Source organism: Pan troglodytes, chromosome 1 (assembly GCF_028858775.2).
Source record: "Pan troglodytes isolate AG18354 chromosome 1, NHGRI_mPanTro3-v2.0_pri, whole genome shotgun sequence".
NCBI classification, from domain to species: Eukaryota; Metazoa; Chordata; class Mammalia; order Primates; family Hominidae; genus Pan; species Pan troglodytes.
In genome coordinates this window covers 168,481,957-168,495,787 of record NC_072398.2, presented here as the reverse complement: position 1 = coordinate 168,495,787, position 13,831 = coordinate 168,481,957, and the positions used below count along the sequence as shown (strand labels likewise).

The 13,831-nt window shown below is 35.0% G+C and overlaps 1 protein-coding gene across 18 annotated transcripts in view; it reads right to left on the bottom strand.

Annotated features, from left to right (window-relative positions):
- DOCK7 (dedicator of cytokinesis 7) overlaps positions 1–13,831 on the bottom strand; it is a 233,712-nt gene that overhangs the window by 36,769 nt on the left and 183,112 nt on the right. For all 18 annotated transcript variants that reach the window (XM_063817185.1, XM_063817188.1, XM_063817192.1 and 15 more), the window contains 5 exons: positions 12,786–12,938; positions 4,480–4,638; positions 3,722–3,822; positions 2,420–2,612; positions 848–991 (listed from right to left, as the gene is read on the bottom strand). In XM_063817185.1, the coding sequence (XP_063673255.1) occupies positions 848–991; positions 2,420–2,612; positions 3,722–3,822; positions 4,480–4,638; positions 12,786–12,938 (750 nt within the window). The remainder of the gene's footprint in view (positions 1–847; positions 992–2,419; positions 2,613–3,721; positions 3,823–4,479; positions 4,639–12,785; positions 12,939–13,831) is intronic.

Here is a 13,831-nt window from a genome sequence, read left to right as displayed (position 1 = left end):
ATTAACCAAAAAAAATCTGCTACAAATCACATGCTGGTTCATAAACAAGCAAACGAAAAACACTGGTGGGTCTGGGCACAATGGCTCATGCCTGTAATTCTAACACTTTGGGTGGCTGATGAGGGGAATATAACTTGAGGTCAGGAGTTTGAGACTATCTTGGGCAACAAAGTGAAACCCCATCCCTACAAAAAATAAAACAATTAGCCAGGTGTGATGGTGTGCCCCTGTGCCCCTGTATTCCCAGCTACTCAGGAGGCTGAGGTGGGAAGATATCTTGAGCCCAGGAGTTTGAGGCCGCAGTGAGCCAAACCACCGGAACACTGGGGGAAGTGACAGATTATTAAGATGAAAAGGAGTAAGCCAATAATGAATCTAGAAAGAAAATCTTTTCCTAGATAGTTTTTAGGGGACTTGAAATAAAAAACAATTTTTTTTTTTCTTTTTTTGGAGACAGGGTTTTACTCTGTTGTCCAGGCTGGAGTGCAGCAGCATAATCATGGCTCACTGCAGCCTCAACCTCTTGGGCTCAAGCAATCCTCCCACCTCAGCCTCTCAAGTAGCTGGGACCACAGGCATGAGCCACCATGCCTGGTGAATTTTTAATTTTTTGTAGAGACGGTATCTCACTATGTTCCCCATGCTGGTCTTGAACTCCTGGATTCAAGCAATCCTCCCGTCTTAGCCTCTCAAAGTGCTGAGATTACAGGCATGAACCACCATACCGGGTCCAGAATAAATTATCTTTAAAGAAAAGTAGGGTCATAAGCCAGAGAGAATAAATACACATGTCATTGATAATTAGAGGTATGAAACTGTGGGAAAAGAATTAACAAGAGTCATCTACCATAGAGAAGGAAGCAGCTGCTTGTTCCAGTAATCCCACAAGTCCTGACTCAGTAAAGTATTTTCCAGAGCAGATACCTTCTTCATCTGGAGATACCACATCATCTGAGACCGCAGATTCTTCTAAAACATTAGATGAAATATTCTAGGGAAAAAATATATTGAAAAGGTTTTTGAAACAGAATTTTCTAGCATAAAAATGTATAAGAAGAAATAACTGAAGATGAACTGTAACTATCAGGTTAGGTTAAAAAAAGGAGAGTGATATAAAAGTAAAAGATAAATCTCTAAAAACTTTCTGTATTTTGAAGATGATAATAAAATGAAAACACCATTGCTAGATAACTTTTCTCTTAATAAAAAGTTGTATGAAAGAAAATTAAGAAAAATCATGGGCTAAAGGAAATTGTAATATAACATAAGACATCTAAGGAGACATCAATAGTCTTTCTTATTTATTTAATTGATCTTTTCAAAACTCTCTGTAAAGGAAAAAGGGTACAAAAATGGTCTCTTGACTTATCTAATGTACACGGAGTTAATTAAAAAAGTCAGGTATAATAAAAGCCCTCTTATTCAATGAGATTGGAATCAGCCATTATTTCTAAAAAAGAAATGATACATACATACCCTATTTTATTTTAACCTAAACATTTACAGTAGATGTACACTCATTCATCAACTTTTGAAGTAGATCTAAGGCCTTTTCTTTGTGTGTATGGGTTTCCAGATCAGATTTCCATGGAATCTCTTTTGGGTAAATACCCATAAGGCAACACTCTTCTTAAAGATTTCAAGTTTTGGTTTCTTTTGAGTGAAAACTTAAAAGATTATCAAATTATTCTAGAATTTTAGGAGTTTCCCCTCCCCCAATCTATTTGTCTGGCCCACAGTTAATTCAACAGCAATTGTTTTGGAGATTCACCTTTCCTGAGTCTTTGTAAAACATTCAACTTTGTTTTCAGAGAAACAATAACTTTCTTTTTGCATTCTGATTTCATCAGAAGATATAACATTTAACTAAATTTTATAATATCTCAAACCTACTATTAACAGGTTTTGAAGAAAAGCAAAGCATAACTGACTCTTGGTAAGCAAAGAATTCAACTAGTGGGTCAGAACTATGTACCCTACTAGAGGGCAAACTCATCTGTGAGTCATGGTATTAGTCATAAAATAATCTAATATTTTATGTAGGGAATAGAGAATGTTGGTATATCTGCTATGTGAAGTAAAAGGCAATTAAGAATTTCTACTGAATTCTGATTATCAGTAATACATTTCCATAGATGTTAAAGTATGTAATGGATTACAAGGCAGTAAAGACAAAGAGAATAAATAAGCATAGTGCTGATAATTCAGAGGTAAGAAACTGTGGAAAGAGAATCAACAAGAAGTACTCCTTAAAAATGTATTAATGACAATCACCGTGAAATGTTAATTTACCTTGTGAAGCATTGGCTTAAGTCTTTAAGCTTTCCTTACAAACTAAAAAAATCTAAACACCAGTGAGAAAAAGCTAAAACCAAAAAAAGATATACCTTGATTTAATGTACATCTGGAAGATTCCTACCTGAAATGTTACACATCCCACAGGAAGATATTTCCGGTCCTCCAGCATGCTCAAATATTCAGCAACAAGTGCTGCTGAGTGGACTAGACACTGTGCAGCTTCAGCATGATTGCTTCGTTCTGAGTGCTTGCCTGCCATGTTCTGCAACCAGGTCAATCGCAGATCTGGAGAGGTCTGGTAACCCTTGGCAATTCTAATTAGAACAGAAATTCTTCTCCATTAGCATATGCTTCCCAAGCTGGGAGGGAGTTTAGATAGCTCGCTCAGAGTTTACCTAGAAAGGTTTTTGATACTGTGCACAACCTACTTAGTTTTAAAGTAGTATGAAAATGTCGCTATGCAGGCCTAGAGAAATAACTGTGGCCTATGGAATGGATAATATCAGTGGGGGGGGCAGGAGGGGCAAAAAAGAAATATGCCATATTAAATTCTGACTTTTAAGAAAATAACCAGTTAAGGGAAAAAGTATGGAAATTTATGTGTTCATTACAGAAACATAGAGAAGTTTTATACACAAGGGAAAAAGAAAACTTCTAAAAGGTACTTTTATTACTTTATTTCAAAGAGATTAAATTGTTTTATTTGTGCTTTTAATGAACCCCAAAACTGCAGGAACAGAGGGTCATATGACAGAGAAAAATTCTTAAGTTTTACTATTGTATCTATTAAGGTGTTAATACAATATGATTTATGGAGTTTTCAAAATGTGCCCTTAGAAATATCATTCTTTAGTCATAACTGTATTGAAAATCAGGTAATTAATGTTATGGTAAAACATTCATATACTGTATTTTCTTCTGAAAAGACTGAGTTTTACATTGAAAATATTGGTATGGGCCTTCAAAGGAACTCTGGGGCCCAGGACACCAAGGTGTTAAATGTGTGTTATGAATATTTTAAAAAATCCTCGTTTTTGATAATCAATAAGTACATTTGCATTGTTCTTAAAAGAAGAGACACAGAAGATCCAAAGATGCCACCTGGAAAAAGTGCATTTGGACTTTCAATCTACCATTAGAAAAATCACTCAAGGCCAGGTGAGGTGGCTCACGTCTGTAATCCCAGAACTTTGGGAGGCCAAGACAGGCGGATCTCTTGAGCCCAGGAGTTCAAGACCAGCCTGGGCAATATGGTAAAACCCCATCTCTACAAAAAAGTAAAAAATAAAAATAAAAACAATAAAGAATGTAAATAAAGAAAAATCACAAATCATTTTTGTGTGTTTATTTTTTTCATCTAATGCTTACTGTATGTCTTACTAAGTCCCTTATACAAAGCATAAATGAATCAAATAAATGCTACCTGTACATTAGATCAATCAACATTTCAGGATCCTCCTGGTGTTCCTTCATTTTCACAGTATCAGAAAGAATCATATGGAGATTGAAAACCAGATCCTGGACCTGCAGCAGAGAATTATATGAAAAACATTCTTGAATTGTCATTCATCCATAATCACCAAATTAGTTTCAGAGATATTTCAGATAAATATCTAAAGATTTCAAAACAAGTTGTAGGATACTGATATGATTCTGTACAGTATAGGTATGTGGGGATATGGTAAGTGAAAGGTAGTAAACTTTATATAAATTCCTCAGCAGACTATGTTTATTTTTGTTCTTTCACCTGGAAACAAGCAGAACTGTAAGTAGAAATAAAACAGAGGGATATGGGAAATACAAGAATACAAAAGGAAAATTCTCTCCTATATTTCTGATTTTACTAAAAGGTAGTTTGTAGAAACTTTAGTTTTTAAGGCATATTATTGTTTGATTAATAAGTAGGAACGTTTCATCATAAAGCTTTGTCTGTACTGTCCAAGTCTGCTGTTCTACTTATTATAAGTGCACAGAATTAAACACCACAGAATTAATTATTTCCAAAAAGAAGGGTAGCTTAATAAAACAAAGAGATTCAGTCCTATCTATGGCACATGATGTGTGGACTGAAAATGAAATAAATGATCCTCCAGCAAAAACCAACTTTTGATTTAACAATTTGGAAAGTGCCTATTTAACAAGCCTATTTCAATTAATGATCTAGAAAGCAGCATTTCTGACCTGATCAGGAAATGTTGTTTCCCTCAATTCCAGATCTTCTTCAGCATATGTCAATATAGTCTTTAGAGAACGTCTTAAGAATTCTTCATTAAAATTCTGAGATGTGCCCACCAAGGAGGATAGCGACATTGTTACCTGCATTTTAACCCTGGCAAAGTTCTGTAACAGAGAAATTGTCCAGTCAATACTTAATATAGAAAAGCTTTAAAAAGTCTGCTATTTTTCCTTGCTAAAAGAAAAGTATATTTAGTGAAAAAATACCATTCTAAGCAAAATATTTTTTAAAGTAATAAAATATGCATATCAAAATCTTATTTTAGAAAGGTTGTAAAACTTAGAATTTTGTTGTGAATAATGTGCTACAAAACAGGATTTTAAGAAGTCATGTGCTAAGGGTTGAATTAGAAATTCTGCTTATGTCTTTACATTTATTTATTATGGGCATATGTTATTAATATAACATTTTACAGATGAGGTTAAATAGCTTGACTGACATTATAAAATTCTTAAATGGTAGATGGAGTATTTAAATTCTAGTCCATTTCATGACATCCATACTATGATGAAAGTAATTTAACACACATCATGCATAAAGTAATGTAAGGTAGAATCTTTTGGAGTGATGCCTTTAACAGTTTATAACTTACATTCTTCCTTTTTTTAGTGTAAATTCATTTCTGCTCCACCATTTTCTACCATGAAATCACTCTGAAGAGATTATTGGTGATAATATATTAATTGTCAAATCCAATATTTTTTGGTCAATATTCTACTTTACATCTTTGTATATTTAAATTACTTTCACCTTGAAAATCTCCTACCTTATCTTCAGTGGCACCACTTTATCCTGGTTTTCCTATTCTTTTTCGACTTTTTTTCTATTTTATTCCTTGGTTGTTCTTCCTAAATACCAGTATTCCCAAAGATTCTGTCAAAAACCTTTTCTCACTTAACATACTCTAAAGAGCCTCATCCATGTCTTTGCTTCAACCAGTATATACACATGTTTCTGTCTCCAGCTGATATTTGTCTGTAGAACTCCAGGCTATTATATTTTACTAGATAGCACCATCTGGATGTCTCATAGGTACCACAAAGTCAACATGTCTAAAATACCTTCTCTCCCTATTGATTATCTAAAAAAGTGATACTATTCTTGTAGTCATGCCAAAAATCTAGGGGTCACCCCTACTCATCCTCCCCTCTCATTTTTCATACCATAAATCCAAATCCACACCATCTCCTAATGTGTTCCAATATATCCTTTCTCCATTCCAAATGGCTTTGCTTTATTTTACACCCTCACCATTTCTTATTTGGATTACTGTAATAACTTCCTAATCAATCTCCATGCCTTTTTCTTTCATATCTCTCAGTCTAACCTCTACCTAGCACCACGGAACTTTTTGTAAAATGCAAATCTGACTGAACATGTTCCTCCTCTCCTTAAAATGCTCCTAAGGCAGCTGTCCAAAGTTTTGAGGATAAAATTCAAGAATTCAACTCAGTAAATATGTCACACTACATAGTAGGCACTGAGAGTATAGTGATAAAATAATTCATAGTTGGCTAGGCCTTTTCAATTACACCTTTATCCCTTACTCTTTCTTCCAGCCATAACCATCAAAAAGTGCTTTTTTAAAAAAAAAGGGGCTGGGCATGGTGGCTCACATCTGTAATCCCAGCAGTTTGGGAGGCCAAGACAGGAGGTTCACTGAGGCCCAAAGTTTGAGACCGGCATGTCTACGAATTTTTTTTTTTAATTAGCTAGATGTAGTGGTACATGCGTGTAGTCCCAGCTACTTGGGAGGCTGAGTGGAAGGATCCCTTGAGCAAAGGAGTTCAAAGCTGTGCCACTGCACTTTAGTCTGGCCAACAGAGTAAGACCTCATCTCCCAAAATTTAAAAAAAGTGCTAAAAAACTGTCTTTGTGTTTGCCCATTTCCTTCTTTCATCTCCATGCCTTTCTAATTATGTATGTGTCATTATCTTTACCTTAAAAGCTCTATCCATTTAGCCATCTGATTGGGTAATTCTTCATTCTTACTTCAAACATCTCTTCTTTCTGAAAACCCATCCCTGCATCATAAGCTATTTTTCTATGTGCTTATGAAGTACCCTGTGCTTATCTCGCATTATATTAACAACACCAAGGACTTATTCAGCACTTGCTTAGTGCCATCTACTGCTATGTTTTACTTAATATTAATTTATGTAACACTCACAAAACCATCTGAACTAGATTCATCTGTTATTAAATGAACATCACTTTCTCATCCTCTTCTCCCACTAGGTGCCAAGCTACTTGAAAAAAAAAAAAAAAACTGTCCTTTTATCTATGTCTGCCCAATGCCTACCAAAGCAGCCAAGACACAGTTCCATATTTTACTATGTTGTACAATATACAGACATAATACTGCATCTGTTGAATAAACATATATATCACTGCCAGTTTTAAATTACCCATTTCTTTCTTTTTTTTTTTTTGAGACAGAGTCTTACTCTGTCACCCAGGCTGGAGTGAAGTGGCGTGATCTTGGTTCACCACAATCTCTGCCTTCCGGGTTCAAGCAATTCTCCTGCCTCAGCCTCCCAAATAGCTGGGATTACAGGCACCCGCCACCATGCTTGGCTAATTTTTATATTTTTAGTAGAGACGAGGTTTCACCATGTTGGCCAGGCTGGTCTTGAACTCCTGACCTCAGGTGATCCACCTGCCTCGGCCTCCCAAAGTGCTGGGATTACAGGCGTGAGCCACTGCATCCAGCCACCTATTCCTTTTTAGAAACACTGCCTGATACTAATACTATAAATTGTCCTTTCTTCTTTTATATAAAGCTTTTCCAAAATAACAGAAACATGTATCAAGAAAACTGAGTGTGGTCAAATTTTAGAGACTTTATTTCATAAACAAAGTAAGATCAATAAAGTAACCATATTCTTCTATTCTGGGTTAAGACAGAAGACTTCCCTTCCAGTAAAAAAAAGGACAGTATGAGACAGCAATTTCCCACTTCTGGATTTCATGTAAAAATAAAAGATGGGGGAATAGAAAAAACCCCACAAACTCTATCTTTATCAAAATGAGGAGTCAGATATAATTCATTTATTAGAAAAATGGGAGGTTGCCAACACAAGCTAAGTTAGGAAGCAGTTCCAATATAAGGCAAGGAAAGGAAAGCAAAGAGTGAGGAATCCTAGGGCACAGATTTTAGAACTAATGAGGGAAACAAATATTTCCTCTAAGTAAGAAACTTGGCCAGGTGTGATAGTAGCTCACATCTGAAATCCCAGCACTTTGGGAGGCCAAGACAGGAGAGCTGCTTGAGGCAAGGATTTCAAGACCAGCCTAGGCAACAGAGACAGATCCTGTTTCTACAAGAAAAAAAAAAATTAGCCAGGCATGACATGGTGGTGTGTGCCTATAGCCCCAGCTACTTGGGAGGCTGAGGTGGGAGGATCCCTTTAGCCCAGGAGTTTTGAGGCTGCAATGAGCTATGACTGCACCACTGCACTCCAGCCTGGGTAACAGAGCAAGACCCTGTCTCTAAAAAATAAATAAATAAATACACAAGAAACCCATCTTGAAGTTGTAAAACTGTTCTGAAAAAAAAAAAATGAGCTAAAAATCTGGTAAAATTGGACAGAGATGGATCATCCAGAAAGTTTAGGCAGTTAGGCAAGATGTGCCTGCAATAGCAAAATCCCAGCCAAAACACATTTCTAAAGGAACTCCCTATAAATGCTTGGGCCAAGATAACCCAGCTTATCCTATGTTGAGTAGTAAAAAGGTAAGGAAGAGCAGCAAAACTCACCAGATAAAGAATACTATTTAATAGACAAATGATGTCATAAAACAGACGAAAATTCTAATGAAATATTTTGATTTAAATTATACAAAATTTATGAAGACATCTTTAGAATAAAAAAGGCAGAAATACAAGAAGTCAAGGAAAGATGGCAAAAATCAGAAAACAATAACATATAATCAATTACATGTGAGCTGACAAAAGAAATTTTTTTACTTGGAAAAGTAAGAAAAAAACAGAAATGAAGATGAAATTTTAAAAGTGTTAAAAAGGAGAAGACAAAATGATAGGTAAAGTAAAAGTTCCAACATATGTATAATGAACCCAGCACAGAAACCCCAAACACAGGAACAAAACAAGTATTTAATTTTATATTCAAGAAAATTTTCTGAAATAAATGAACTAAAAGTACACATCATGTACCTGAGAAACTTAACACAAATCAGTCAATACTAAGACAAATATTCTAGAAAAGTCATTTAATTATAAATATAAAGAAAATCTCATGAGCAGCTGGGGGAAAAAATGTTATTTAAAACGGAGAAAAATACCTTTCAATATATCTACAACAATATTTAATGTCAGAAGACAATGGTACTCAAGTACCCTTTTTTTCCTATGAGGTGTTCTTTATCTGATAAGTTTTGCTGATTTTTCTCGTGCTTATTATTATTCAAAGTATAAGGCAAAGATTTCATAACCACCCTTGCTGTCCTACAAGTACAGACAACTTTAAACAATCAAGAACTTGGAAAACTGGCTGGGTGCAATGGTTACTGCCTGTAATCCCAACACTCTGGGTGGACAAGGTGGGAGAACAGCTTGAGCCCAGGAGTTCTGGGCTACAGTGAAGTACCATCATGCCACTGCAGTCTAGCCTGGGTGACAGGAGGAAATGCTGTCTCTATTTTTAAAAGCGGGGGGTGAGTGGGGTGGGCAGGGCAAGGTGGCTCATACCTGCAGTTCCAGCACTTTGGAAGGCCGTGCAGGGAGGACTGCCTGAGCCTACGAGTTCAAGACCAGACTGGGCAACAAAGTGAGTTCCTGTCTCTACTAAAACAAACAAAAAAACACTTGGAGAATATTACTCCTAAGAACCTTGATTAGGACAATATTTAGCTAAATAAAAGATAATTACAGCCCTAAAAAACTGGTGGTAAGCAATATTTCATTTTACAACTAAGACTACAAACTAAGACTGAAATGTTACAGCTAAGAAAAACACTAGGAGGGTGAGAAAGGAGATAGAAAGAAGTACTTAACTATCTACAGTAGACATAAAACAAATAACATTATTTGAAGGTGGCAATTAAACCAAGTGAAGTATATGCAGATTCAACAATACAGATGTAAACAGTAAGAAAGATAATTTTTTGAAATATTGAGGTACAAAGAATGACAGGGTGGAGGTGAGAAAAGAAAATCAGCAATTTTATCACTGTTCATTAAAGGGAGTTAATAGATACTTGTCTCAAGTAGAGTTTCTCAATATTTTTTTCATTATTGTCCCCCTAATAAATCTTTTTGAACATTTTTTCTAATTACATCCCTATGATATTTTAATATCAGAGATGTATACATCTGTTTATGCACTCTATGTATTTCTGGATTTATATACACGTAAGAAAGTAAATATAAAGCTTACTCTTTTTACTTGATGCAAGGTTATGAATGACTAGATAAAAATTTTAAGTTAAAAATCTGAAAATGATTTACATTTAGCTTATGTTTATAGGCTGGTTTTCTGAAAAACTTTTAATATAATCTTTTAGCTTAAATAAACTATAATGTATCAAATTACACAAATAAATTAGCAACTTATATAACTACAAAACAAAAGCAGCAATGTAATCAATTTTTTAAACCATTCAAAACTGCTGTTTATTCAGCAAAAGAAAGGAATTAAAAATTAATTTCTTAAAAATTATTTCAGTGAACTTTTACTATTTGCTTGATAGAAGGAAATAAGTTCTGGCTACTAGATATTCATTCAGATATTGTTGACTTTTTTTATTTTCAGCAAATGACATGATTAAAAATGGGTTGAATAACTTTTGTAGAATGAAGTAATAAATTGGAAAGTCTTTTTCTTGGGCTTAATTTTCAAAGCCCAAGTCACACACGAATGCACTGAGAACCAAACATAAACAATATCCACAAGGCAGCCAATGGAAGCAACCTCTTGCCATATGACTGAGATCAAGCAATTGATTAAAAGTCTCCCTATCACAGTCATCTATTCTCCAGTTTTATAAGCCCAATTTCGCATACATTTTGTTTTTTGTTTATCTTCCATGAACTTAATGTCAATGCTGCTCATGTGATATCCAATAAGACCAATGAGACAAATAAATACTAAGGAATGCCATGTTGTTGGGTAGTGTTGAGCTTTGGAGGACCATAAGCTAAGATTTTTCTCATCCTCCACAAAAAAGAATTTTCACTCCCTTGGTGGTAATTACTGCCCTGGTTGAGAATGCATGATCTAAAGAAATAGAGTACTAGGGGTATTACATAACTATAAAGGCAACCATTAGAGCAAAACCAGAAATTTTGCTAAATATGATAGACACTACATCCCCAAAACAAGGTAAACAGACCATATAGTGTAAGATGAAAACAACCAACACAATTTTTTTTAAAGGGGAGGCAAGAGGGAAAGGCGTAACAAAATAATAGAATTCCAGGATGTATGTAATACAATAACAAGTATGAAAGGTTTAATTCAATTAGAGGTTGGATCACAAAGCAAAACTCAACTCTTATGTTGTATATGAGAGGCACATCTAAAATAAAGTGAAAATTAAAGAACAGGCAAAGGCAATTAAAGTAAGTTCAAATTAAAAAGAAAGCAGAGGTCAAAATCTTAATACCATAAGAGATGAAATTCAGGCCAAAAAATAAAATAGAATAAAGGTTTTAAATAAAACCAAGACAAGTTCTTTTAAATTCCAAAGGAGAAAAACTCTTAAGAAGATACAGTAGTTATGAGTATTAGTACACCAAATAAAAGCTAAAGGAGAAACAGACAAACACAGTTATAGGCTTTAATTTACTTCTACCAAGTGAAACAAAAACAAGGATATAGAGAGACACAATAATGTAATTAATAAGGTGTATTTATCTAGTATATGTTTAACTCAATATTCTGAAAACAGAACTACTTCCTTTTTAAAGTTTTTTTGTAGAACACTCATAAAAATGGATTATATTTAGACACACAAATACACAGATCCACAGTAAAGAAAGGGAGAAACAGAATACACATTGTACAATCACGATGTAATAAAGCTGAAAATTAACATAAACAATTTTTTTTTTTTTGAGACAGGATCTCACTCTGTCACTCAGGCTGGAGTACAGTGGTGTGTTCATAGCTCACTGCGACCTCACACTCCTGGGCTCAAAGGGATCCTCCCATCTCAGCCTCCCAAGTAGCTGCGACCACAGGCACAGGCCACCAAGCCCGGCTAGTATTATTTATTTTTTTGTAGAGATAGGGTTTTACTATGTCACTTAGGCTGGCCTCAAACTCCTGGCCTCAAGCAATCTTCCTTCCTCGGCCACCCAAAGTGTTGGGATTACACGTGTGAGCCACTGGAGCCAGCCAAAACTTTGAAACAAAAAGGCTAGCAGCCAGGCGCGGTGGCTCACTCCTGTAATCCCAGCACTTTGGGAGGCCGAGGCAGGCGGATCACGAGGTCAGGAGATCGAGACCATCCTGGCTAACATGGTGAAACCCCGTCTCTACTAAAAGTACAAAAAATTAGCTGGGCGTGGTGGCGGGCACCTGTAATCCCAGCTACTTGGGAGGCTGAGGCAGGAGAATGGCGTGAACCCAGGAGGCGGAGCTTGCAGTGAGCCAAGATCACGCCACTGCACTCCAGCCTGGGCGACTGAGCGAGACTCCGTCTCAAAAAAAAAAAAAAATAAGGCTAGTCAACTCTTTGGGTTAAAAAGAAAATACAAACTGAAATGACAAGATTACTAAATATCAGAACCAAGGAGATGCCAAAAATAGCACTTAAAGGAAAATTCAAGGCCTTAAATACTTACATAAGCAAAAATAAATGAACTAAATATTTGACTCAAAAAGGAAAAATATAACACATGAATATAACATATAATAAAAGACAAATGAAAAAACGGAATTCTTCAAAGGCTGTGACATGTAATTGTAAAATATCAAGCCAAGATACTTAAACTTGTATTTCTTTTTACTTAGGGACAATTAAAATTTAAAACTGCTCAATGTACATTTATATTCTAAGTCTGTATTCATATACATACATACATACATACGTACACATGATATGCACACAATTGGAGATTTGGATTTTTGTAAGATATACACAGAATGAGAAATATCAAGATAGCCTATGATTAGACTAAAAATATACAAAAAACTCCATGCTCTCCCAAAAACTGATTTAATAACTATCAGCAGAAGTTATATTTCATTATGAATACAGAGAATTTTCATGATAAAATACTTACATTCCCAATCTCAAAGTTTTGCCTCATTAGTAGGTAAAGGGAGGCACTGGCGTGTGACCGTATTGTACCGATGCTACTGCTACAGTGTCGGAGAAGCCTGAGGCATAAATCAGCACACTGCTCTGTCTCTTCTTCAAATAAGAGTTCAGGAAACTGTAAAACAACGAAACAAACCACCACTGAATTTTTACAGTAAAAGTTTCTGAGATATGTTAATATAACCTGAACTGGAGACTTGTTAGTATAGCCCAGAAATTAAAAGAATGGTTAGGACAATATTAGCTAATGGTTAATAGTGTGAGACACAGAGTCAAACTGGGTTCGAATGCTCATTATTCCACTTACTAACTAGTAGTGGGACCTTGGACAAGTTTTCTCATCCACAAAATAGGCCTAATAATATATCTACAAGGGATTGTTGTGAAGCTTCTATCAGAATGTGCATAAAACACTTAGTAATCAACATATATGAATTCTATATTTATTACAAAATAATACGTAAGTTATTTTCATCAACATCTCTGCATTCCATCTTCTAGGATGATTAAAATGAAATAGCTACCTTCAAAATTTAAGAATATACATATTTCTAAGGGAAAACAAATATAAGAAGTAAACATTTAAAGCAGTTGAACAAACACATACCTTCTTTTCCATTCATCATAAAATAATTTCAGTGGGTTGACTTGCTTATATATTGAATTCTTTATAAATTGAGTTTTTTATAAAAACAGAACCAAGTGAAGAGAAAACAAGAGAAGCCCCATATTTAAGATTGGCTATTAATTTCAGGCCCTTCTCCACATCCAAGTTACTGTTTTTCAAACCAGAACTGGTTAAAGGTGATTCGAATAAATGAAAAATTCCAAAAGGCAGGCAGCAGTAGAGAGGCAAAGAAGAATCAAGGGTCTTAGGTTATTATTTAAATTTTAACTACACATATTCATTAATATATTACTACATATATTAACCAATGAATGTGTCAAATGATCTTAGACAATGTTAATAAAAAAAACAAAGTCTGACAACACTGCAGGTACAAAATA